The 26916-nt window shown below is 40.8% G+C and overlaps 2 protein-coding genes across 3 annotated transcripts; one reads left to right on the top strand and one right to left on the bottom strand.

The window, feature by feature from the left end:
- The first annotated feature begins 2584 nt into the window (after positions 1–2584).
- brwd3 (bromodomain and WD repeat domain containing 3) lies at positions 2585–19180 on the top strand. Of its 2 annotated transcripts, none has more exons than XM_061055541.1 (40): positions 2585–2735; positions 2874–2932; positions 3034–3063; positions 3249–3308; positions 4327–4477; positions 4554–4652; positions 4770–4930; positions 5963–6184; positions 6335–6435; positions 6549–6619; positions 6811–6911; positions 7016–7056; positions 7152–7256; positions 7347–7497; positions 7601–7735; positions 7820–7948; positions 8120–8345; positions 8435–8575; positions 8796–8982; positions 9330–9423; positions 9515–9689; positions 9852–9921; positions 9991–10198; positions 10358–10468; positions 10552–10659; positions 11430–11554; positions 11658–11740; positions 11831–11942; positions 12066–12127; positions 13433–13588; positions 13674–13794; positions 13887–14012; positions 14133–14208; positions 14383–14433; positions 14551–14688; positions 14815–14967; positions 15069–15238; positions 15498–15586; positions 16000–16134; positions 16237–19180. In XM_061055541.1, exons 1-40 carry the CDS (start codon positions 2702–2704, stop codon positions 17070–17072), a joined length of 5403 nt encoding a protein of 1800 aa, XP_060911524.1. In that variant the 5' UTR covers positions 2585–2701; the 3' UTR covers positions 17073–19180. The 2 variants fall into 2 exon arrangements, with proteins under 2 accessions (XP_060911524.1, XP_060911523.1); XM_061055540.1 differs by having other exon boundaries at positions 9515–9691; positions 9848–9921.
- A 792-nt stretch (positions 19181–19972) lies between these two features.
- LOC132988263 (uncharacterized) lies at positions 19973–26816 on the bottom strand. The gene is made up of 2 exons (XM_061055542.1): positions 26429–26816; positions 19973–24149 (listed from the first exon to the last, which is right to left on the bottom strand). Exon 2 carries the CDS (start codon positions 24141–24143, stop codon positions 21873–21875), a length of 2271 nt encoding a protein of 756 aa, XP_060911525.1. The 5' UTR covers positions 24144–24149; positions 26429–26816; the 3' UTR covers positions 19973–21872.
- Positions 26817–26916: the final 100 nt, after the last annotated feature.

Raw genomic sequence — 26916 nt, 5'->3', positions numbered from 1 at the left:
AAACCTCAATTTGCATTGAACATAGGGGCTATATCCCTCCCCTTATTTTTGTCTGCTTGTTTTCTATTTTTTTATTTTTTTATTTTCTATTTATTTATTTTTTCTCTTTCTTATTTCATTGTTTCGATGTGTATGTATGTCTGTGTATTCATTTCTAAAGATGTTGCTGCTTCTTTTCTTGGAGGTAGTTTCTTTTTTGAGTCATTCAACATCTTGTGTTGAAAACATGTTTGTTGAAATGAAATAACCATATGAATGAAGCAACTCTTTGAAAAAAATAAAAACAAAGTATAAAAAAAAATAAAAGGTCTAATGGCTTGGGGGAAGAAGCTGATCCTCAGTCTACTGGTGTGTGTTTTGAGGGTCCAATATCTCTAAGCTCCTGAAGCCGTACAGTCTCTGCTGGGCCTTTTTTTTTTTTTTTTTACAACCACTGAGGTGTGGTTAGCCCATGTTTTTACTTTTCTACCCTTGTTGGTATGTCACCTTTTAAGTCATCTGTGAAACACTTTGCACTGCTTCTTCCCGTATGAAATTTACTATTCAAATTAAGGGATTACAAATTAGTTGTTTTCTTCTCCAACTCACATGGCTTTCAAATGCTTGTAGTTCAGCCTAGTACATGGTTGAGAATTGAGGTTTGTCTTTCATTCTGTCTTTAAAATTAGGATAAATCATATTTTTGAAACGTCTTTTAGAAGATACAAACCTGATTGCGCAAAGTTTGTAGTAAGCTTCTCAAAACTTATTTTGCAACAGGCTTCATGAGAACCAATTTGCTCAGTCTTCTGCTGTGAGCCAAATGTGAATGACTGATACGTCTAAATTCAGCTGAAGATACATTTTTGACATTGAGTTATTGTTGTCACAAAGGCAGTGGTTTGTACATCTTACAGGTGACACATTATCTTCATTATTTACATTATCTGCATAAAGATATAAAAAGCAACACCGTTTCTATATATAAATATTATATTATATATATATTATATTATAAATGCACAAGAGGGTGTATGTATAAATAAAATAAAATGACCCCTGAGGCACACCATACTTAAAAGATAATAAAGAGTCTCTAGCTATGCTCTGTTTAGTCTAGTAAGCCCATAACTGTTGTGTGAAAGGTACGAATTAAGAAATTCCCATTGAGTCTTTTTAACAACCTTAAATAAACTAAATGCATGTGATATGAGAGACCAACTTTAGGAAGGTAACTGATCTCCATCTTCTTTCTTTAAAGTATCATTTTATTAAGAACATATTGCTAGACAAATAGATCAGACATAATGCAACATTATTTTGGAGATAAATAATGCCAAATATTTCAAGCTCCTATCTCAGATGTCATTTGATCACTTACACACACTTAGTCACTTCATACGAATATTATCAAAGTAAACATATGACTACGCTGTAATTTAATTGCAACCACTACTCAAAGCAAATATTTTTTCTTTACCATAGGTGTGTTAGGCTGGTGTAGCCTACACTGTATCACTGATACTGATTACTGTCTGTATTGATTGATTGATTGATTACATTTGTTTCAGACATATCAAATAAAATCAAACATATCAAAAATACAAAACAAAATAAAAAGCACGAAAATACAATAAACAAAAAACAATGTTCAAATTATTTCACAAAAAAAGAAAAAGAAAATTACATATATTCAATTGATATGCCTGAAAAGGAGTAGGAAGAAATATAAAACGTATTTAATCCTACCCCTTTTCCACAGCTCAGTAATTAATATTTATTAAATTAAATTCCTGTGTTCCTTATAAGCTCTCTATATAAACAATCTATCTATATACAATTTGCTATACTATATTTATGATACTATATTTGATATTCACAATCCAATGATTTTCCAAACATATATACAACTTGATATACTAGGATTTTTTATAATTTATATATTATACAATCCATATATCTATATCTATACATATCTATTTATACAATTTGATGAACTATATTTATATATTTATACAATCCTTATATCTACTGGGTGGCAGTAGCTCAGTCTGTAGGGACTTGGGTTGGGAACTGGAGGGTTGCCGGTTCAAGTCCTGGTGCAGACCAAATATGGAAGTTGGTCTGGTAGCTGGAGAGGTGCCAGATCACTTTCTGAACACTGCTGAGGTGCCCTTGAGCAAGGCACCAAACCCCCTCCTCACCACCAGCCCAGGAGCACCCACTGTGGGCAGCTCCGTCACTCTGACATCTCTCCATTAGTGCATGTCCATAGGATCCTGTTTCTGCATGTGTGTGTTGCATGATTACAGAGTGTAAAAACTGAAATTTCCCCTTGCAGGGATCAATAAAGTTAAGTTATACAGTATGTTTACAATTATACATTTGATACAATCTATATATATATATACAATTTGATAAAGGCTACTATATTGTCGCATAGGCTATAAGTGAAACAATTTCAGCTCAATGAAAGACCAAAAGCTGTACATTTTAATATTTGAATATCATATTTATTGCAATCGAGGCAACAAAGCAGACAGTACTGCAGCGTGTCACTGGAGGGCGCTAACACAAAGCACCAGGTGGTCTGGGACAACTTGAGAAAGGAGGAGGCCACTCACCAGCCTGTGTTAGCACATCAAGCTACTGTTAGCTAGCCGGCGGCTAAGGAGCAGGCTAAAACATCGATTTGTCTTTATGTCGCCCGAGTTATCAAGTGATGGCAAGAGAACAGAGTTCACAAACCGAAGCTGGTGAGTGCTGCGCGTCTCTTTGTGCCCACTACCAAACACTTTGACTTCACACACTTTGTTGTTGTGTGTCAGCTGCTGAGCTACCGACTGGCTAACATCACTTAGCACCGAGCTAATACAAGGCTTTTTCTTTTTCAGAACTATATTACCTCATTGCCAGATTCCTGCAGTCTGGGCCCTGTAAAAGAGCAGCACAGGTAACATCGTATTATAAGCAGAATATTAACTCCAACTTGATTTATGTTTAAAGAAGCTAATGCGGTGAATGCTAACTGTGTGTGTGTGTGTGTGTTGTTAGATCCTGGTGGAGGAGCTGGAGCAGTATGAGGTAGGTTCAGCTGGACCTTTCTGTTTTTATTTTCCTCTGTGGTTTCCGTCATGCTTCCTATCTCGTCGATTTGAGGGCAGGTTTTTCATAAATTCTGGTTTGTGTTGGAGAAAGCAGCGAGTTGTCGAGCCCCGGCTAAACTAGCAGCTTGATGCTATCTCTAACAGATTATCTTTTAACTTTAGTTGGTCCCTCAACGATGGAGTTGGGATGGGAAGATTTACAAACGGACTTTTCAAGATTGGGTAAGTACGAAAAATCATTATTTACTTTTTTTTTTTTTATTAAATATTGCGCCTTGCATCTGTTTTAAAAAATAAAACGCATAAGCGGAGGTTTTAATATTTAATTTAATCAACCGTAAAGAACAGACTTGTTGATAGCACGTATAGGTTTATTTAACACATTTAACACATTTATACTAGTGTATGCCAGCCGATAAATTACTATATAGAGGCTTTGTGTGGGCTTGTGGGAGGAGACTAGTCAAGGGCGCGCTGTGATTGGTTGATTCCGATGCAGCCAGCTGTCAGTCTTCTGTTGGGACCAATGAAATTACTGGCTTTTAGCAAGCGACCCGGAAAAATAGTACAAGACGTTTATGATTGGTTGTGAGTAGCGCTTTGCCGTCCTGTTTCTCTTCCTTGTCTTCGTTGTTGTTTCAAAGCCTTTTAAATTCAGCAATGAATAGAAGCATAGTGTGAGAATTAAAAGATTAAAGTTAGAAGTTGACTTTCATTAAAATACACACCAGCATTTCAATCATATGGTAAAATGTACAGACAGATGATAATTCTTGTTGTTTTAAATCGTATTTATAATTACTAATTTAAATTAGTATTTAATTTTAGAAAATAAACTAGTTTAGATGCTCCATAAGGTTAGCCTATTACTATATTTATAAGAGCAGATGAAAACATTTAATAATATTGTAATACCAACACTTTATTGGATTATTATTGATTGTCTTTGTGTGCCAAAAACTGTCTGGGGATTAACTATTTTTACAATTTCTAATAGAAATAATACAGCAGCCTTGAAAATCCAGTATAGCCCAATTTAAACACAACTATTTTTCAGAAAAGACAAAAAAACAGCTATCTGTAGAACAAAGCCGAATATGTTTAAATTTATTAAACTCTTCTTTACTTATTTTGTTAAGGCAATTTTACAGACTGTAACCTTGATGATTTCTCTTTGTAATTACATGCTTCTTATAAATTTGTTTTGCTACTTTGTAATAGATGTTTGTGACTCTTGCAGGTGATTTTAAACCAGCACATTCCTGCAGACTATTTGCTCCGTGTCTGCCAGCGGATTGGCCCACTCATAGAGAAGGAGATCCCACCTAGTGTTCCCGGAGTCAAAACACTTTTGGGGCTAGGAAGACAGTCCTTGCTTCGTACCACCAAAAGTAAGCATATCCCTCCTATCAAGCAGACCTCTGTTCATCATTTTCTCTGTTTTAATTTACTGCCTGTGTGTTTAAGGTTGTAGCCACAAAGTATGCAGCGGTTCGGCTGTTGCTGCACTCCATCGAGGACGTCCACCAGAACCCCCAGTCAGCAATGGGGAGGCTCCCAATGTTGGTGTGTATATTTATCTATTATGTCTACCCTTAAAAAAAAAAAACCTAGACCAGGTATCAGCAAATAATGAAATAAAGCTAATGATTGCTTCCACAAATCATGTGTCTTCATTTCAAGTGTCCATCATGGGAGCTCGCCAGGCCACAGGCACAGCTCGTTTCAGCCAGGCACTGCCGTCTTCCTCCTACCAACACATGAAGATACACAAACGTATCCTTGGACACCTTTCTTCAGTGTATTGTCTAGCCTTTGATCGCACTGGTCGTCGAATATTTACGGTAAGTGATGATTAGTGCCAGATAATTGTGGCTGCAAATCTTTATGTTTATTACTTGATTAATGTCCATTTGACAAGTCAAATTTAACCAAAAGATTTTAAGAAGAAAGTGTATCCAGTATCCCTCCATCTTAAGGTTTGGAGATTATGAATAGTACATGCATTTCATCGGCAAAGGACAAAGTAGCAACAAATTACCACAAACAGACACACACAAGGTACAGAATAGTAGAAAAATGTAACATCTTGCACAAGGTACTTTAGGACAGGCCAATAGGGTATACTGATTTGCTACCTGTGAGCCTCAGTTCATTTATAGGACAGATTTAATAATGGATGTCTCTCTCTCTATGATCACCTGCATAGCATACGGGCACTGATCAATACGCTTAAGCAGAGTGGGTGTTGGCTAGTTCAGTTCGTCCACTAGTTTGGTGATCTTATACAAATAAAAAAAGACAAAGCTAAGAAATGTACTTAGTTAGCCTTAAATATAGCTGGGCAGTACATTCAGGTATAGTCTATGCTTGGAAACTACTACGACAATTTGAGTCTCAGAGGTCACCTTTTAGGTTGGAAGATCCATTATTCCGGATACATATGTAAAAATCACACCCCGGGATAGTAATCACAGAGAACAGGATGAATTTCTGTATGCATTCAAGTGACATATTAATTTTAACTGTAGCTCAGAATCTATTGAAAAGAAACTTCAGGGGATTTTACTCATTTGCCCCTATCCGGAAAGGCTCCTAATGTGTTTATCTTTCTCAGATAGATAATTCACCATTAAACTGGTTGATTTATTTGTTACCAATGTCTTGTGTCTTGTGAGTTGGGATTTCCTGAGGGTGGAAGTTTCTTCTCTGTGATTGTGAATGGTTTGTGTTAGCGATTTAATTTTAATTTTGAATTGTAATGTTTCTTTTTTTCTGTCTCATGATGCTTTTGATGTCTTGCGTGGAGCACTTTGAATTGCCTTGTTGTTGAAATGTGCTGTAGAAATAAACTTGCCTTGCCTTGTGTGTTTTAGGGTTCTGATGACTGCCTGGTGAAAATCTGGGCAACAGATGACGGCCGGCTCCTTTCAACTCTCCGTGGCCACTCGGCAGAGATCTGTGACATGGCTGTCAATCACGAGAATACTCTCATTGCCTCAGCCAGCTGTGACAAAACCATCAGGGTGTGGTGCCTACGTACCTGTGCACCCATCACTGTCTTGCAGGCCCACGCTGCCTCCATCACATCAATACAGGTGAGGCTGATGCTTTTTTTCAGGTCTTATCAAGGTAGCTGATGAGTGATCGGTGATTATAAATGTATCTTTTTATTATAATTATTATTTTTTTGTTTAATACGGTTTACTCCTTGGCAAGTATCCAACACTGACTCTCTACCCCCTCAGTTTTGTCCGGCTATTAGAGGGACAACACGGTATCTGGCCTCCACCGGTGCAGACGGCATGGTGTGTTTCTGGAAGTGGCACTCGATCAGCACAACGTTCAAGTAAGTGATCGGGTCGAATCTGTCTTTTTAAGTTCTGTAAAATTGCTCCTTCAAAATTGATAGGTAGACACGTTTTTTTTTGTTTTTTTTTTCGTTTTACTCCCATCTCTCAGTGATCAACCTGTCAAGTTTGTCGAGCGCTCACGACCAGGAGTACAGGTCTCCACTTCCTCCTTCAGCAGTGGTGAGTGTAGTTCCTCGCCTCCTATCATTTCCTTTATGAAAAAAAAGAACATTAGCACATTTCAAGATACATTTGGCAAAGATATCCAACATATATTAAAAGTGACCGAACAAGAGGATGTGGCTGTATTGATATTAAAGTAGACTGAATGTATTCCTGTCACCTAGATTTCTTCCGTTTACTGTTAATAGGTGGTATGTTCATGGCCACTGGCGGCACTGATCATTTGATCAGGGTCTACTACCTTGGAGCTGAAACTCCCATGAAGGTCTCTGAGATGGACGCTCACACGGTAAGAAACCTGTCGCGTTGTTGTTTCGGTCTGTTTTAGTCTAAGAACTTAATTTAACCAAAGTCTCTGTAACTGAAAATCATCTCCTCTGTCTTTGTCATCAGGATAAAGTAGTGGTCGTCCAGTTTAGCAATAACAGTGACAGGTGAGTGTGTTTCCTTCAAACTGTTACATTTGAAGTGTTACATTACATTTTTTTTTTTTCGAGCCTCTAACAGTTAAATGTGTGTTTGTGTTCAGCTTGAGGTTTGTGAGTGGCAGTCGTGACGGCACAGCCAGAATTTGGCATTACCAGCAACAAGAGTGGAAGAGTGTCACTTTAGACATGGCTGCCAGACTTCCAGGGTAAGTGAATAAACAGTGCGTATGATGCCCGCTTCTTTTATCTGTTAACTGCTCAGTGTTTAATTTCTGATGGAATATATTTTCCTCCAGGACGGCTGCTACAAACGGAGATGATAAAACCAAGCTGGTGGTGACCATGGTGGCCTGGGACCGCACTGATAACACTGTCATCACAGCCGTGTCAAACTACCTGCTCAAAGTGTGGAGCTCAACCACAGGACAGCTGCTGCACATTTTATCAGTGAGTGGCTGCCCTTTTACTCTGCATAGTTTTTTCTGTCAAATGGCGTTTTTATTTTTTGTGAGACTAACGGCCCTGAATGTTTGCCGTCTCCCTCGTAAAGGGTCATGATGATGAAGTGTTCGTCATGGAAACTCACCCCATTGACTCCCGCATCCTACTATCTGCTGGCCATGATGGCAACATTTACATCTGGGACCTGTCCAAAGGAGTCAAAATCCGAAACTTCTTCAACATGGTAATTCTCTAGAATCACAATCTTCCAACATTAATTCATTTTTTTACACTACCACAGTGTTCATGTGAAATTGTCTGTTTCCAGATTGAAGGCCAAGGCCACGGTGCTATTTTTGACTGCAAGTTCTCAGCGGATGGCCAGCATTTTGCCTGCACTGACTCACACGGCCATTTGCTCATCTTCGGATTTGGCTGCAGCAGGCCATATGAGAAGGTAAACACTCATAACAGTTTTGTTTTATAGTCTTGTACTGTTCTGTCTTTTTACGGTTTAGCTTTTTTCGGTACTGTTTCTTGTGTATTTGTTGTTGGGTATTATACATTTTAAATGGAAGCAGCGACATGTAGTTCTCTAAATCTCATTATTAACACAAATTGTTTCCAGATTCCTGACCAGATGTTCTTCCACACGGACTACCGACCTCTTATCCGTGACTCTAACAACTATGTGCTGGACGAGCAGACACAGCAAGCCCCACATCTCATGCCTCCACCATTCCTGGTGGATGTTGATGGGAACCCTCACCCTACACATTACCAGCGCCTGGTGCCGGGAAGAGAGAACTGCAAGGAAGACCAGCTGGTTCCCCAGCTGGGATACATGGCTAACAGTAAAACTTGCTCCCTTGTTGTTAAAAGTTCAGAACGCTCACACCGTTTGAACTGAGGAAACTGAGAGTCCTGCCTTTTTGTCGTTTAGGTGATGGAGAGTTGGTTGAGCAGGTACTTGGCCAGCAAACGGCAGAAAACAGAGAGAGCCTGCTGGACAATCTCATCAGGCAGCTACAGAATGAACAGGACCAACTCCAAAATGTAGAGCAACCAGCAGAAGAGGATGAAGGTATCTAACTGTGATTTTTAAGTGATGTACAGTATGTGTGTGTGTGTTTTGTGTTTTCATACCATTAACTATTGTCCATAAAACTCAGAGTTCCATTATAAAACTTTGAGGCAGTATTATTGAGTGGAAACTAGATTTTTAATTGCTTAATGCTAATTGGCACACATTAAGTATTTCTTAAATAACATTTAGTCATTAAAAAAAAATCCTCCTATTTCAGCTAATGCCGATGATGCAGCAGAAGTGGAGCCCTCCTCTCCAACTGATGGACCACGCAGGACTGGCCCGGTTGACAGGGTGTGGCAGATGCAGCATAATGTGCTGCGAAGTCAAGTGGCCACTGAGAGGGACCTGCTGGCCTGGAGCCGCAGAGTGATGGTCAATGAATTACCGCAAGGGGTACACAGGTGAGGGGGCTGAAGAAAACTTCATCAAATGGAAGAAGACTTAAAGCTAGCATGAGGAGTTTTTAACTGAAACTGAATCAAATAATAATACTGCTGTCTCTTTGTGACACACAAAAGCAAAAAGAGACCGTCAGCCACAAGATTATTTCTATTTAATTATCTTTAATGCCAGAAATTGTTGCTAGGTGGGGTCAGGAAACTGCCTTTTTTACATTTTCCAGTGCAAAGGTTCTTGATGAGTGATATATTTGACTGTTAAAAGACGACAGGATGAGATTTCTGTTTAAAAACAAAATTATACGGTTTAGTGTATATATATGATGCAAAATATCTTTTGTGCTTTTCAGAGTTTTGGAGGAGTGTAGACGGGCCAAAGGCGACATGGAATGTTCTCTATACAACGCAGAAAGGCGCAAGAAACCTGCAGCATGCATACCTAAGGTCAGCTATCATTCTCTTTAACGTTGTTTTTTTGTCCATTCTGGTCGATTCCTGCTCTTCTTATTTTCCAACCTCATACCGTCCTCTATAGAACGATCCGCTGACAACACGCCTTCGTTCACTGCGGCCATCCAAGAAAAAGCAGCAGCATCACGCCTACCAGACCCGCTCCGCTCAAGTCCGCCGTCCTGGGACGAGGAGTCGAAATTCAAGCAACCGACGAAACTCTGACAGCCAGATAGAGTCTGATAGTGATGGAGATGGAGATGTATGTTTCATCCCTCTATTTCTCATATATAAACATTACTAGAAACATTTTGTTGTGCATGTGTAGCCCACTTGAAACACAAGTGAAAATTAGATTTTAAAGAGCTATGTTAGCCTTACATCATACTAAAGGTGTTTGATGTGTCTTTGTTGACAGGGAGCAGCTCAGGGGGAGCACAGCGAGGCCTCTTCTGACGGGGAAACTCAATGGCAGACAGAAAGCAGCTCCAGGTGAATAACCTTTTTAATGAAGTTGTTTTTACCATCACCCGGCTAACAGCACCGTTCTCCCACTCACAGTGACTCCTCGAGTGAATATTCTGACTGGACAGCCGATGCTGGGATCAATCTCCAACCACCAAAGAGATCAAGCAGGAGGCCTGTGCAGCCCCAGGGTTACAGCAGCTCTGAGGAGGAGGAGGAGGAGGAGGAGGAGGGCGACAACAAGGCAAAAGATGCAAAGAAGAAGGAAAGGGAGAAAAAGAGCAAGCCCAAGGAGACTAAACAGGTGAGTCGACTACACCTGCGTTCAGAGTGAGCATATGTTTTTGTGCTAAACATTAGTTGTCCTCTGCAGCGCTGCTCTCAATGTAGCTTGACCTCACAGAGTATGTATGGAAAATTCTGTATGTGAACATTTTATTCTTAACAATGTGCATTAACTTAGAAACCCACCTCGTCTCTGGCTGGACTGGATGCTGAGGAGTGGATGCCACCATCGTGGGTAATGGAGACAATCCCTCATCGCTCTCCTTTCGTTCCACAAATGGGAGATGAGGTAGGGTGTGTTATTCTGATATCAAGCAGACAAATATGTTTCATAACATGCAGTTTCATCCTGGTTTTCCTGTCCTCCGCCAGCTCATCTACTTCAAACAGGGCCACCAGGCCTACGTCCGGGCAGTCCGCAGGGCCAAGGCGTACAGCATCAACCCTCAGAAACAGCCATGGAACAGACTCGACCTCAGGGTGAGGCACAGGGTTATTAAAAAGAATTGCATACTTCAATTCTCCCGACTGTTCCGAGAGTTTGCAAACAGCAGTCAGTTCACGTCACTCTCTGAAACCGGCTATCTCATTAGCATGCCCAATTCCAAAACTCGATACCCTCAGCGGATCCTTTCTTCCACAATCCTCAAAGTCCTTCTCTCACCACTGTTCACATCTGACCCATTTGAACCACAACTTCTTACAACATGTGATATTTCTCAAAAGCCTTTGAATTTAAACCAGACACTGCTGATCCATTTAGGATCAGCATTTACACATTGTTAAAATTAGCATGTTAGCACCAATGTGCCATAAGTACAGCCTCATAGAGATGCTAGCATGGCTGTGGGCCGGTCAAGTGCTATATCAACGAGACATTGTGACTTTTGACATGGCACGGTGGATGGCATAACATCTACTGCTGCTTCAGGCATTTCCAAAACAGCTCTCGTCTTAGACCATTCTTCAGAAACAATTTTTGCAGAATGGTCTAAGAATGGAAAGAACACGAGCAAATGGTATTGCAGTTAATAAAATCAAAAATCTTGGGGAGCACAGCACCAAGACTCCTGAATCTGAAATCAACACTAATTACGTCTTACCAGACTGGTGTCAAACGATCCACAAACACGGTTTCTATTGAACATGTTCACGATGAACCGCTGCTGAGGCCTGAACTTGTTTTCTTTCACAGATGTTCTATATACTTTCTTGTGCCTTGAGTCTTACATTTTTTCCTGCCTCTTCAGGACCAGGAATCTGTGAAAGTGGTGGGAATCAAATATGAAGTGGGACCTCCCACCCTCTGCTGCCTAAAACTGGCTTTCTTGGACCCAGTCTCAGGGAAGATGACCAATGACTCTTTCTCCTTAAAGTGAGCATTTAGAAACACTATACATACTTGTCCTAGATTATTAATTATTAAAATCCAAGCTCACGTATGCGTTATGTTTCTTTTTCATTCCCACCCTCTGTAGGTACCACGACATGCCTGATGTCATAGATTTTCTGGTACTTCAGCAGTTTTACAATGAGGCTAAAGAGCACAACTGGCAGTCAGGTTAGTCTTGGTGAAATGATGTGTTTACCACTCATATTCATTGTGTGGGTGGGTCCTTCACTTATGTTTGATCCTGCCTTCACCTCACAGGTATGAGGTTCCGCAGCATCATCGATGACGCCTGGTGGTTCGGCTCTGTGGAGGACCAAGAGCCTTTGCAGCCTGAATATCCAGACAGCCTTTTTCAGTGCTATGCAGTAAAGTATGTCTGTGAGAAGATGTGTAAACAATCAATATCATATTCTTCTTTGCTTGTCTGATGTACCATTTAAGTTCAGTCGAATGATCTCTTTAACTGCCCTTTGTTTTCTTCCTCTTCCATCAGGTGGGATAATGGTGAGCGGGAGAAAATGAGTCCCTGGGACATGGAGCCCATTCCTGACGAAGGTAAGTATTTATGAGAACCTTAACATGTTTGTACACCTGTGCAGTTATGTTGTTATTGTGATGGTTTTATAACAGAAAAAATGTGAATAGATCCAATAAATGTAAGATCACCATTGCAACCAAGAAAAAACTGCAGGTGATTACACAAAGAATAGAACCTTTCCTGTTCAATAAAAAAATATAGAAACTGTATTAAATTTCATTTCAAAAGCTGAAGCTTAGTCTTTCAACCCATAACTTCAAACTTTGTATCTGTGGCCTCATTGCAACATCACCAGGAGGTGAACAAGAGAAGTTGTCCATAATCACTTTGTGCTTTAGGAATCTGTTTCATTGAAATGATTCAAAATATTATCGTAAACATTTTTTTAAGAATTATGTTTCAACAAAAGAAACGTGAAAAAAATAGGAAATCACCACATCTTGGAGCTTGATATTTTTCCAAACTTATTTTCCATAAGGGTTTATTTGCTTGGAAACATTTGGTTTTCATAAATTCAAGGTTTCACTGTATTCTTAGTGTTGTTAGCCCTGTTTCAACATTCAGATTTCTGTATTTAAATGTTGTTAACAATTGTGAAACAGTGGTCAAAGAAGAACATCTTCACTCCTTTACCAACTGAGGAATTCAGATGGAACCTTATGAACTTTGTTGTCAAATTGATTGTTTGTCTTTAGAATTGTAGTAAGCTGGTGAATATCTTCTCTCCATAAAGAGGCTCAAGTTCTCCCAGACAAAGGAACTCATTATTATTTTTTATATCCAAATCAGACTGTTCAAAAGGACACCCACTTAGATATTATTGAACAGCTCACATTAGGAATCTTTTCATTTTAACAAAAGACTATGTTCGTACCCTAACATTTGAAACCACTTGCTGCTTCTTTTCAAGTGCTCTAATTTCCTTTGTGACGTCTCTGAACCACCAAGTAGTCCATTCATATTGAAATGTAGCAGGCTGTCCATTAAAGTTCACTTGGCTGGCATTTAACCACGTGCTGGTTCATTCTGGTGATACGTTTCAGCTGCACAATGGAGAAAATGAAAAACTATCTTTTCATCAAGCAATGATTTTATTATACTTCTAATCTCTTTGAAAAGTGAACTTAGTTATTTCCTTACTTACTTTTCTTACTTACTTAATTAGGTATCTTACTTTCAGATACCTATATTATATATCGAAAAATTGAAGTTTTCCATCAGGATAGTAAAGATGATTAATATAGGTGCACATTGTAACTTAGCTTTTTCTCTTATTTGAGTAATTACATTTATTTAATGAGTGAATACATTTTTTCTTCCAGCTTCATTACCAGAGCAGGTCGGCGATGGTGTGGAGGTGGCAGAGGACGAGTTAAAGGCTCTGCTTTACGAGCCTCAGGAGGGCGAGTGGGGGGCTCACACACGAGATGAAGAATGTGAAAGAGTCATCCAAGGAATCGACCTGCTTCTTACACTGGGTACGCCACCAAAGCTTCATTCCAGTGTGGTTGTTGCAGGCAGAGTCAGGCCATGCTTGATGTTGTTTTTTTTATTTTTCTGCAGACGTTGCCAAGCTTTTTGCATATCCTGTAAATCTCCGGGACTACCCTCTGTACTGCACTGTGGTGTCTTACCCCACTGACCTCAGCACCATCCGCACACGGCTGGAGAACCGCTTCTACAGGTGAAGCAGCCGATGTCGCCTCACACACACAGTCAAATTGCCTTTCACATAAATTCCAAAAGTGTTGACATTTCTGCTTCTCTCGTGTCTAGGCGGATCTCGGCTTTAATGTGGGAGGTGCGCTACGTTGAACACAATGCCCGCACTTTCAATGAGCCCCAGAGCCCCATTGTAGCAACCGCCAAGGTGGTGACGGACGTTCTCCTTCACTACATCAGGTGAGACTCCAGAGAGTTCATGTTCTAGTATCTTCCCTGATACTGCGAAATCTGTTTTAAGGTTATTGATACTCCTGCCTGCACACACCAGTATTTAATTTAACCCTTTGTTTCCTGCAGTGACCAGAGCTGCACAGACATCCTGGATCTGTATCACAGACTCAAATCTGAGGTCAGCAGTGGAGAAGAAGCTGAGGTGAGAAATTGTGGTTAAGACTTTGTTTTTCCTTCTTTTGTAAGTGTTCTGTGATAATATATTTAATAATACATTTTATTTAAAGGCGCCTTTCAAATCATCAAGCTCCCCCTACAGAGCAGAGATACAAAAAAAAAAAAATGATATCACTTTCTTGCATGTGTTCCTCTACAGGCTGACTTGGATGTGGACTCTGACACTCCAGGAACGTCTTCAGGACATCAGGTAAGAGAGAGTCAAGTGACCACAACAAACCGTATTCTAATAATATTGACTAACATCCCTCCCTCTCGTGTGATATTGCTTATGTAACAGACATATTAATTGTTCTTTCCCTTCCAGGGATCAAATTCAAAGAAGCGTGGCTTGTCATTGGATGTGAAAGCTTGGCGAGGTCAATGTAAAGAGCTGATGCGTCGAATGATTGCCTCGCCAGATTCAGAACCGTTCAGACAGCCCGTGGATCTCTTTGAGTATCGGGTAAAACAATCTGCAGCAACCGTAACATGCAGTAATAATGCAACTGAAGCCAGAAATCTCTTGAATTAACATTTACAAAAATCCAAATCTTTGTACAGTAACATTCCTGCTCTCATATTTGTTCAGGATTATCGAGACATCATAGACACTCCCATGGACCTGAGAACCGTGTCAGAGACGCTGCTGGGAGGAAATTATGAAAACCCAATGGAGTTCGCCAAAGACGTGCGTCTCATTTTCAGCAACTCCAAAGCGTACACACCCAACAAGAAATCACAGGTGAAGAAAACCTCCCTGAAATTCAATAAGCAGATATTGGGAGAAGTCCATCAAAGTGATATCCTGGTATTTTACTCTCTGACACTCTTACTTATGTCTAGATCTACACCATGACCCTCAGTTTGTCGGCCTTCTTTGAAAAAAATATCATCTCCATCATCTCTGATCACAAATCAGCCATTCAGAATGAGCGCCGGGCTCATCAGAGGCTCAGTTACAGGAACAGATTGCACAATGGAGGCAGCTCACCGCCCATCAGTCCATCCCCCAGGTACATCTCAGAAGACACAGTGTACACAGGGTGTCTGCATCTTCTGAAAACATCTAGATTTGTTTTTCAACTTTACATTTGGCTTACAGAGTTTACATTCTTGTTTCTTCCTTAGATCTAATGTCTCCCTCAACCCCTGCTCCTATAAAGTGTTTGAAAGCCTTAAATAAAAATCGCAGGCACGCTGCTTCTATGTAAAGAAGCTTATTATTCTTACATGTTGCTTTTTTTCCCTCTGTCTCTCTCTCTGTATGTCTAGCCCTAAAGGAAAGCACAAGTTGGGGAAGGTGTCAAAGCCAAACAAATCCCAGACCTCAACCAAGAGTCGTTCTCGGAGGCCACATCAGGGTACGACTGCACAACTCTGTCTTTTTGTTTTTTTTCCTGTGCCCTATATGACGCTGGTGTAAATGATTAAGGTTAGGAGAGTGGGAAAATGTCTTCTTAAATTCTATTGAGATTAGTCATTTTCCACCTTACATTTCCTTTTGAATAACCGTCTCAAAGTCTTACCAAGATTGGTTAGAGTTTAGAAAGGTTCAACATTTATTGCCGGACACCTCTGCAGATTTTAAACCTATTTAAATTCAGCATGTTGTAGCAAGACATTATACGTGTAAGTCAAAGATATATATATTTTTTTACAATTCTCTAGTTTTGTCATGACTGAATATAGAATGTAATGCATTGCACTGCTGCTGTAGATGCTGAAAAGTAGGGTTAAACTCGTATTTAATAATTGCTGTGTGTTGTTGCTTCAGTTCAGCAAAGCGACAGTGTAGCAGAGGAGGAAGACGTCCAGCCTTCTTCCCCGAGTTCAGGGACAAGCAGCAAGAGCAGAGACCAGGAGTCCTCGCGGGTGACCCGCAGCCGCACAACTCCAGTGAAGAAGTCAGGTATGAAAACATCCCAAGTTTAATCATAATATATAACATGTTTCATTTTATTGTTTCTTTTAGAATACAGAATTAAAGTTTTGTCCTTCTGTGTTGCATCAGGGCACCGGCGTAACTTACATCTGAGTAACGGCTCCAGACAACGCCCCAAGCAGGCGTCATCGCAGTCTGAAGACGAGGAGGAGGAGGTGGCGGCGGCGTCTCGATCCAATAGCTCCTCGTCTGAGTCATCCTCCACCTCATCTTCGTCGTCTTCTTCGTCGTCATCAGACAGCGAGAACAGCTCTGACACTGAGATGGAGAAGTATGTGGATGGGGGAGACCACGACTACAGCAAAGCCCCCTGCCTCTCGGCGAAGGGGAAGGAGACGGCCTCAGGGAAAAGAAAACACAAAGGACAAGAGGAGGAGGCACAGAGACCCAAAAGAGCCAGGGTTCAGGCGCCTGTAGAGGAGAAGGAGGAGGAAGAGGAGGAGGAGGAGGAGGAAGAAGAAGATGATGATAATGATGAGGAGGATGAAGAGGAAGAAGAAGAAGAAGAGGAGGAGGAAGAGCAGCCACAAATGCAACAGCAAAAGGAGGATGTGAGACAAGAGGAGGATGAGGGAGAGGAGGAGGATGAAGAAGAGGAAGAGGAGGAACCGGAGGAGGAGGAGGAACCTGAGGAGGAGGAGGAAGAGGAGGAGGAAAACTCAGATGAAGCGCACGGAGGAGCCACAGCAATGAAGAGACAACCAGAGAGAGGCAGCCAGTGCAAGTCTCAGCGGGTGAACACACGAAACCAGGGCCGTAGGACAGTTTTGTACAGGGACGACTCGGAGGATGACGCCCATGGGTCAAAAGACGACCCTCTCAACCTGGGCAGGTCCCGCTCCGGGCGGGTACGCCGCATGACAGAGAAAGCCCGCGTCAGCCACCTCATGGGCTGGAGTCACTGACACATCGCCCCCTCTCAAACCTCAATAAAAAAGAAAACTGTCAAACGTGAGCAAAACTTCAGGGATTTTTCTTCTTTCTTTTTGTACAAGTGTATATATAATATATCTATATATATGATGTTTCTTTTTATCTGAGACTGCTTATGACTCAAACTCATCGCTGGTGCTTGTGACACGTTGCCATGGAGTTTCCTCTCTTGGTAGACGGCGCTACTGTTCAACACAGACCCTCACCCCCAACTGGACTCAGTCACCTCGGCCTTACTGCTCGCTGGCGGAGCCTCCAAGACATGGCACTGCTCTTCTTCCACTTGTCCTCCTCCTGTACTAAACACTATACTCCTCCTACGTCTCCTCTTAATCCTGGTCACCAAAGAAGGATGCAGAGATGCCAAAAACGGTGCTCATGTTTTTATTCGTCTGGGTTTTTTGTTTTTTTTCTGTGAAATAACTTAACTTAAACCCATCAAGCTAGTGGTCTCTACTTCGAAACTGATGTCAACCGTCTTGGTACTCGGTCTTTCCTCACAACCGGAAGCCTTAGTTTTCAGAGTTTCAGTCAGATTTAGTTCAAGTGTGATTTGGGCATGAGTTATACAGAGGAATCAGTAGTTTTAGTACGAGAGAATTCAATCTAGAGCCCGACCGACATGTCTTTTGGCAATATGATTTAGCCAATATAGTGATGAAGACATTAAATTTTGTCTTGATACATGCATCATACAGAGAGCAGATCATTCTTCATCACTAACATCTCTCTGCGCTGTCTGCAGCCCAAGTAGCAGAGCATCACACCCGGGCACCGAGTGTGTAATGACATGAAATATTCTTTAATTAAATTGTTCAGGAAAGCAACGTGAACAGTATCTACTTGTTCATTATCTGTATCGGTCTCAAAGATACTGAGTCGGTCTGGCTCTACTAATATCCCACTTCCTTTTTGGTGTATTTGATTTGCCTTTTCTCTTGAATTCCTACCTTTTTATTGGTGATTTTTTTTATATTCTTGGGTAAAAAAGCCACTGCTTCCTGTCCTGATGTACATCCTGATCTGCATCTGTTTTCAAATTGCTTCCATCACACCTTCTCCAACACCCAGCACATGAAAAAGCAAGGGTGTCTCTGGCCTACTCTCTTATGCAGAAATATTTATTTTACATTGTGTTATTCTTGGTTTACGTTCTTTTTTCTTAGAGATGAGGAAAAGGATATATTTGCACATTGATCTACTCCACGTGGCAGCTGAGTAATAACGATTTTTGGAGAAAGAGAAACAAGATGAAACCTCATGATATTTTAAAGAATTTTGAACATCATCAGAAAGCATTAATCCTGTCTTTTTTTTCTAAGTTATAACAGAACATGCTTAAAACATGTTTTCAGCCTGAGAGATCATCTGATGTACCATTTTTAATCTTCTTGTCTTTTGGCCTAAAGCAACCATACAGCAGCTCTTTGCTCAGCAATTCAATAACGTGCCACTTTTTGTCCTCTTGTTTCTGACCAACTGAAGACACATTTGACCTGATAAACTACAATCAGGTATTTATTTGCTCTCAAAAGCACTGTGTTTAATAATGATTGATTCCTGGGTCAATTGGTTTGGTCTTTTGGAAGTTCTGCAATATGGATGCATCTTTTTTTTGGTTGCACTGGTAATATTTATTTTTGAGCAGTCTCTGAATCAACAGAGGAACACTTCCATTTTAATGCTGGGTGCTGAAATCTGAACAACCTTGTCAATCAGCCTCCATGTGGTCACTGGTATAAGAGAGGGGCTTCAGAGGTTATTCTTTGTCTTTTTGGGGGGGGGATGATTTTTTTTTTTTTTTTTTGTCAGGTTCTCAGAGATAAATCACACAAATCAGCATATAGGGTGCTCCATTCTGCAGCATTAACTGGCTTCTTGAAGTATTTCTGGTTGAGTGTGAGTAGACTTAAAATTCATATTTTGGGATCTTACTTTCTTACAGTAGATGGCTCTTGTCAGGACGCATCAGTTTAGATGATGAGTACAACAATAACATTCTGCTGTAGGTGGAATGAGTTTATGTGACTGTCTTTTATACACAAAGTTTGATTGTATGTGTTTTCCCTTTTTTTTTTTTTTAATAAAAAAAGTTAGACTTCTCAAAGGTTGTTCGAGTTGGATTTGTAATCCAATGATTTCTGTCTGTGTTACTTCACCTAAAGCTTCAACAGCTATTCAGCAGCAACTGAGTCATCTGCAGTTTTTATGAACGCAGTCATAAACCTGCACTGAAGGCAAAGATTCAATAGTTACTGGATATTAGGACAGGCCTATTGACCGTGATAACGCGTCGTAAACCACGACTGTGCTATCTCCCTCTGCTAAACTGCATTAATGCACTGAAAGCTTGGGTGAGTCAGACGAGGGACAAACAAGGTTTAGTTGTGACGCACCATGCTCTGCCACACCTCGAAACTGCAGAGATGCTGAAGGATCATGGGAATTAAATCTGATCGTTACATAAATAGGTAAAAAGGGACAATGTTAAGCAAGCAACGCAAAGAGTGACAACAGCCACTTATCACACCAAAAAACGACTTCATTATGAATACTTCATTAGTGATCACTGGAAATCACAACTTTCAGAATCAGAAAAAAAGAAAATCCAGAAGATATTCTATTTTGGGAACATTGTTTCAAGATCGCATGTCTTTGCCTTCTCAGTCTTCTCATGTTCAGTCTCTTTCTCTTTCTGTCAAGCTGATCCTTATTTAGTTTATGGGTGAAAACTCTTGGGCAAGCCAGTCCAGTGCATAAAAAATACAAATAGTGATCACGCAGGTTGATACAACTGTATTTACAGTTGTGTAGATAAAGCCGACTCCCGACAAAGAGTTGTGTTTTATTTTATTACACAATAACACAACATTCTAAGCAACTACATTTCAGACCAGGAATACTTGAAATTCTCAACTGGTCAAACAGCTCCTCAATGATACACAACACACTTCAAGTCTCAACAAGGATACGTTACATAACAGAAACTACTTCACACAGTATTTCAGATCTCTTCAATATTCACAAGCACATCATAAACACATTGTTTACTCAACAACAACAAAGTGCAAGTACATTGTGCTCCAGTCTCAGATTTAGTGTGAACAGCCCACATTTCCCAACCTGTGCTTAAATTGTCTTCTTTTTTTAGTGTAGCTATACATACACGGGGACTAACACACACAGGGACAGAGTGCAATAACTGCTGGCCGCATCACATACTAAAAAGGTGCACCAACATTTCTGCTTTAAAGTAGCAGGCAAAACCCAGACAGAACTAACACTCACTACATCCAGTACAACAAACAACTGTAATACATACAAAAATATATTCAGCCAATTGAACAAAAAAACATGCTCTCTGCACTTTTTTTAGGTGTGGAAAACTTTCTTATAAGTAGAATAATTCTACCTTTACATTAAAGGAGCAATACAAAAGAGAAAACTTAAGAGTGGACATGAAGTAGGAGTACTGAACTGATCAAATGCAGGTTGGATATGGGGAGATATGGTCAGATTGTTACCATTAAAAAAAAAAAAAACTTAAAAGCATGACAAGACAATTTCTGAAATTAATATCTGTAACTAATGTGGATCAACCTTATTTTTTTTTATATTCTAAGGGACTGTGGAAAAATTACAAGCAGTAGTATAAGTTGAGAAAAACAGGGAGGTTGGTTTATTCATTGTCATTGCCATGCATCTTAGTTTAAGTGCGTGTTTTTCAAAGGTAAATAAAAAGCAACCTGTTTTGAAAACATTAAAGGCCCTTGGGTTCCCAAAATAAAAAAACATATTCTTTACAAAGTTTTGTTTTTACTCAAGAGATTTCTGTATTTCAGCTCTGGTCATTTACTTCTTGTTGGTAGTTTGTAGTTGTTGGTAGTCAAACCTGGTCAAGCCACACCCATACAGTCCATGTCGAGGATGATTTTTGTCGTTCAACATTATTTTGTTTGTCAAAAAGTAAACATTCAAAGAAATAGATTGTGTTTCTTTTCAGGGGATCTAATTACCCAAGCGAGGGGTTTCTTCCATTTTTACATTGAGAAATAAACATTCAGCCCCTCTCTTCATCCAAATCATTTTTGGACAGTCCCTTATGGAACCAAAGCTTGAATCACTTGTTTGTACCTTATATATTATGTGTTTACAATAATACAAACACAGACCGTACAATAACATGGAAGTACCACAGTAGATTTCGTCGGCTATATACCCTCACTCACAGGTGTCCTATTTCTATACAGTGAATACACAGGTATTGTCACGTGCTAAAAGTTACTCCACAGAGACTGATGATTCACAAAACAGCTATATGGGGTTATAACCCCTCAGAAACATTAAGGACTGATCACTATTCAAACCTCGAGATCAAGATATTTGCAACAGCTGTTTCATTACAGTGAATAATTATCACACTAAAACATCTCCTCAGCAGGGGAGGGTGAGCTCTGCCAAACTTGAGCTGAAACAACCTTACAACAAAGTCAATCCACTTCAATGAAAACCTCTCTACGAGCTCTTTGAAAAGCAAGCTCTTAGTGTTGTCTTTTCCTTTCAGAGTGTCCTTCTTGAAAGAGTGACATGCTCTGCCTCCAGACCCCTTTCAGTTCTGAACTCTCATGGTCTTTCATGTCATAAGCAGGAGGGATTTCAAAGCTTTAAACAACACTGCTCCAGTGGTAGCTTGTTGTTGCTAAAACTTACATTTGTGCCTGAGCTTGCAGAGCACCATGCTGAAAGCTGCCTACATGGGCACGTCACATTTGCTACACCAGGCCAGTCTGCATGTGGACATGTAAAGGAGGGTAGGGGTGGTAGACGAGCGGGGGCTGGGCCTGGGTGATGAAGTAGCTGCTGTAAATCGGCTCTGTCACATACGGAGCAGGCTGGTAAAAACAGGTGACATTGGCCGTGTTAGGGATGGCATTCTGCTCACCCAACACCCTCAGAGCAAGAACTGTGATCATGTTGAGCGTCTGCCTCCTCTCATGTCCCATCAAACACACTGTGCTCTCATCTATCACGCGCCTCAGGGTCATCAAGTAGTCGTACTTACTCGCCTCCTCGTTGCCAATGAAATGGCACTGCAGGTAAGCCTCGATCTTCCGTTGCTGCTCGTTCACATCAGGAAAGTCGATGAAGAAACGGGAGCACATGTATCGCTCCAAGGACTTGATCTCTGTCTCGCTGGCTGGTCTGAAGTTCCTCACCAGCAAGTCGCTGTATTTCAGCAAGCCCCCTCCCCGGATCTCCTCTGGACTGTGGGTGGCAATGAGGCGGTGGTGAAGGTGGTCCAAGGCCTGTTGGAAGTCTCCATACATGCACTCTGCTTCCACAGTGATGGTCAAATCCTCTGTTGGCCTTGCCCATGAGTTTTCCCCACAGCTTTTCTGGACATTGTCTGTTACCTGTGAGGGCATGTATGTTGCACATGTGTGGCTTTGATTGTCCAAATCAGGTGGCTTCTTCCAGTGCTTTGGCTTCACAGTTTGCTCTATATTTTCATTCGAGCCTGTTCCATCAGGAGATGTTCTAGCTAAACTGTACTTTGGAACCCTAAGGATCTCAGGGGTCTCTGACTTGGTGTCTGAAATGCTTGAGCTAAGGGCTTCTTGAGTACTGTCCTGTACAGGAGGCATCGGCTGAAGTGTTTTAGGGATTTCTATGGGGGGAAAAAGCTGTGTCGTAAGATCCGACAAATCATTCAGTAAAGACCATTTTTCAGGCTTCGTGATCATCTTCCGAGACATTTTTCTTTGTAGTTTTGGGGAAGGACAATGGTCTGGTATAATGTCCTGGGATGTGCTGCAAGTTTTCTTAGCTGGAGGAGGAAAGGAGCATTCAAGATTTGAATCGTGTACATCTGAGCTACTTACAGTCCTACAGATTATAGAGTCTTCTTTGAACTGAGTGATGTCTTCACAAAGGACTTTATCTTTTGGAGCTGACTCTTCCAAACATGTCGTAGATGCTGGAGGGGAAACGTTTGACACAGGAAGCTCTTTGTTACTCTGCATCTTAAAACGGTCGTGTGTTATCGATGGATCATTGACATCTGCAAATAAAGCGTTAGGGGAAGATACCTGTTGAAACTGTCCTTTCTCTTCTCTACTTTCTTCACATAACTCAAACACAATGTCCTCCTCTGAATGAACATACTCTATGCCATCCACCTCCTTGTTCTCCTGCTGTAAGTTAATGTTCTTAGTTTTTAATGCCTCCTGTGCCTCATGCTCTTCATCCCCATGCTCAACCTCATCTGGAAGCTCTTTGTCAAGCATGGAAACTGCTTCATTGGTAGAACGATTTTCTTCACCAGTTGCCATTGCTGAGTCTTTTAGGTGATCTGAATCCAGAGGATTGCTGGCTTGCTCTTGCTCCGTCTTCTTATCCCCACTGTCTCTTTTAGATGAATTTCCGATATTCAATGCCGGTTTTCCACCCTGTCTCCTTTCAGTATCCCAGTAGGACTCCAGCATTCGATCTAATATTATCTGGAAGGAATCCACACTGAACTCAAACTGCCTCCGAAGGGAACTGACAAACCTGAGCCCCACGGTTTTAGACCTGTTGTTAGATAGCGAGATCAGGCTCCATCTGTCATGCTCATTGAAGACTTTTACCATCTTTTGGACGTAGGCTTCCTTCATTGTCAGCGAGGTGATCTTCCGTCTGTTTACTCCACAAGGGAGGAGATCTCGTAGACTACCCAGAACTACCTCTTTAATCACCTGGAGGTCCTCCTGCCTTGGCAGCTCCACTCCAAAAATGATGTCTAAGTCTCTGTAGCCGAGGCCGTTATCCCTCACCAGGACATGGCTGGCAGTTGCGCCATTGAGTCGAATATCTTTGACCTGGATGTCTCTTTCGATCAGACGATCCTTTACCACACGGATGATGTCTTTGGCCCTCACCTGGAGTGTCGGAAAGTTTCCTCTTCCATAGATGGGGATAACCTCAGTCAGGACCTTGTCCAGAGCTTGGACTTGCTCGAGGGTCAAGTTGTGGAACCTCTTCTCCTTTTGAAGCTCTGTCATACTTGCCTGTGAAAGAGAAGTCTGACGTTTGTATCATATTTTGGCTTATGATTAAGGAATAATGGTCAATGAAAGCAGTACAAGAGAGAAGAAGCAAAAGATTTCTTGACCAAACATAATCTACCAGCATTGTCATTTTGGCATCCATGCAAAAGATCTGTGTCAAATAACATTACTTTTATCAATTGTCTTTGATCTGTGTCTACATTATTTCACTCATTTGTTTGCTTGAGGTTTATTCTTTTGTGAAATATTTAGCATTTACTCTTTTCCTCTGTTCCTAACCCTATCAAATGCAGAAGTGCAGTTGAACTCATTGTGATTCGTTTGGAGTTGAGATATTAAATGCACTTACTGCTCTGATCTTCTGCCACATTTAGCATGACATGATTAAGCTCAGAGGACTGAGGGAAGTCTCAGTGATTAACCTGTATGCTGCTGTGCTACCACTAGATGGCAACAGTCAGCATCACAGCAAGGAAAAGTGATCTGAATGGCAAGGAGGATGCTTGAACATACAGTAAGCTGCTTGTATTGTGCTGAGTTCTTCACAATTATTTGCTCTCACAATCATGGCAAAAAAACAACAACATGACTGTCACCATAACAGATATGTGCTTTCAACTAAACCAACACAAACAAATCATTACAAGATGTAAGTGGTGCCTACTTTGCAACCGCTCCCAAAATGCACTATAAGTTATTTTTGTCTTCTGAGCTGTACCAGTTGCAATATAGACATCACAGATTGCTTCTCACATTTTTCTAGTATCTGTGAGATGAATATTTAATAATTGTCATGTTGAAATTACATGATAAAGTGAGCTACTTCTTTGCAGGTTGGTGAGTCACTTGTCTGTTATTCACTGACTGTCGGCTGCACAACTCAGTTTGAAAGATCTAGAGACAGGCTGAACCTGTCTGTATGTGTAAGCTCTCTCTGTCTGACGCAAGTGTGACTAATCCAAGCTTTTCAGACCCAAAAATATAAATAATTCTGTGATTTGTCACGTCTGCATAATATTAATGAAACAGGGGACAAGTTGCTTATTCTAGCAGATATATCAAAAATGTAGGCAGGAAGGTGCATCATCATTAATGTATGCTGACTCATACTGTCACAGATTGAGCCTGTTGCCAGCAGGCTTTACCTTCATATACTGTCAGATACATTTATGACAACATTAGGGTTTAGGGATCCATTAAGGGCCCTCAAGGTGTTTTGAGAAGTAAATGCTTGAATAATGAACGCCAATGTAATAAAAGACACTAACTTGTAATTAAATATAGGCTACTTTTAATTATATAGATGTTTGTGCCTTCAAGATTTAGTCAACATAAAAAATAATGTGTATTGATGTGTGCAGTAGGCTATGTGTGGAATTAAATGTAAAAGTTCAAGGTAGGACATCAAAGCACTTTTAGGCCTAAAGATCCAGGTACAGATAGCCATACTTGCACATTACACTAGATGTTAATGGTTCAATAACTATTGTTTTTGCTGTTTGTATAGGGCCTAACTTTCATAAATAGCCTACAAATTGGTTTCAAACTGGACTGTTCATGTGATGATAGGCTAGCTATGGGCTATCTGCTGGGTTCAAAACCAACATCCATCCTCAGCCTGTGTTTATACTTGGACTTGATCAGTGTAAATACAGTCAGAGGCAACATTACTCAGGGCACAGTGAAGCATGGCCCACAGCAGCCTCTAGTGAATGTCAGCGGATACATCAGCTGGGTCCTGCAGCAGGACTGCTCTCCTGCCACTTGGCTTCTTTATAGATAAGACTATATGAGTCATACAGCCCCTGAATGAAGCATCACTCGTTGCCTCTTCTGGATGCATTCCCTGACGACACAAATGCACCACCTATAATGTTTTTTTTTCATCAATCAGCCTGGCAAACGGATTTTAAAAAACAAATTATATGGCTTGAGATCGGAGTGATCTGGAGACATAGATAACGTATTAGTGGATATTTTTATGAACTCCCATGGCCAACAACATTGTGCACTTGCCACTTTTGTTCCTTGTTCTTATGTCATGCCATCCTCTAAATTAAAAAATGTAGCCTTTCAATTTTTTCAAGTAACTAAATCCCAATTTATTTTCTGTGCTACACGTATACACTTGCAAGACAATATTCAAGTCAGAAGTTGACTGAGAAGTGAAATATTTTGTTGTAAACTTGGAAAATGATTGGGGGGGGGGGGGGGGGGGGGGGGGTACAAACAAGGGTGAGACACAATCATAAAACGAAAACATAATTTTAAAAACTCACCTTGATTGTAGCAAACTTAAACTGGGGATAAATCCGAAACAGCAAAACAAGAAAAGATAATAACAGATATCCAACAGGTTTAATTTTTTATCCGACCCCGTTAGAGACGTTGATGATGAAGTTAGCACGGACTGTTTCCTCTCAGCGCACGAGCACTGTTTCCATGGTAATGAGGCGTCACGAAATTCACCGTAGCCTAAATCACGACTCTTCGTTCGTCACTAATTATAAAATGACAAACACTTTAAGTTTGAAACAAACACAGCATCTTAGCGCCACCCAAAATGCATCTTCACAGTTTGATAAAGTTTGACATTTATTTTAGGAGCACAACGATGTGTCAGGCTGAAGTAACCGGCGTGCCACCGCACTGCCGAGCTGTTGCGGGGTGAACATCACATCAGACGGTGTGAGTCATCCCCTCTCCCCGCCGTGATCCACACCGTAAATCTAATCATCAATCACCCGCCTTCGCCGCCCACTAATCT

The sequence above is a fragment of the Labrus mixtus genome, chromosome 14 (assembly GCF_963584025.1).
Source record: "Labrus mixtus chromosome 14, fLabMix1.1, whole genome shotgun sequence".
Lineage (NCBI taxonomy): Eukaryota > Metazoa > Chordata > Actinopteri > Labriformes > Labridae > Labrus > Labrus mixtus.
This window is presented reverse-complemented; position numbering and strand designations above follow the sequence as displayed.

Bases quoted from the DNA above. Each gene is read 5' to 3' on its own strand.
- brwd3 (XM_061055540.1), top strand. From the start codon at position 2,702: ATGGCAAGAGAACAGAGTTCACAAACCGAAGCTG. The intron at 4,931-5,962 runs GTAAGTGATGAT...TGTGTGTTTTAG, and splicing joins CTGGTCGTCGAATATTTACG to GGTTCTGATGACTGCCTGGT. The intron at 15,239-15,497 runs GTACATCTCAGA...CTGTATGTCTAG, and splicing joins CCCATCAGTCCATCCCCCAG to CCCTAAAGGAAAGCACAAGT.
- LOC132988263 (XM_061055542.1), bottom strand. From the start codon at position 24,143: ATGACAGAGCTTCAAAAGGAGAAGAGGTTCCACAACTTGACCCTCGAG.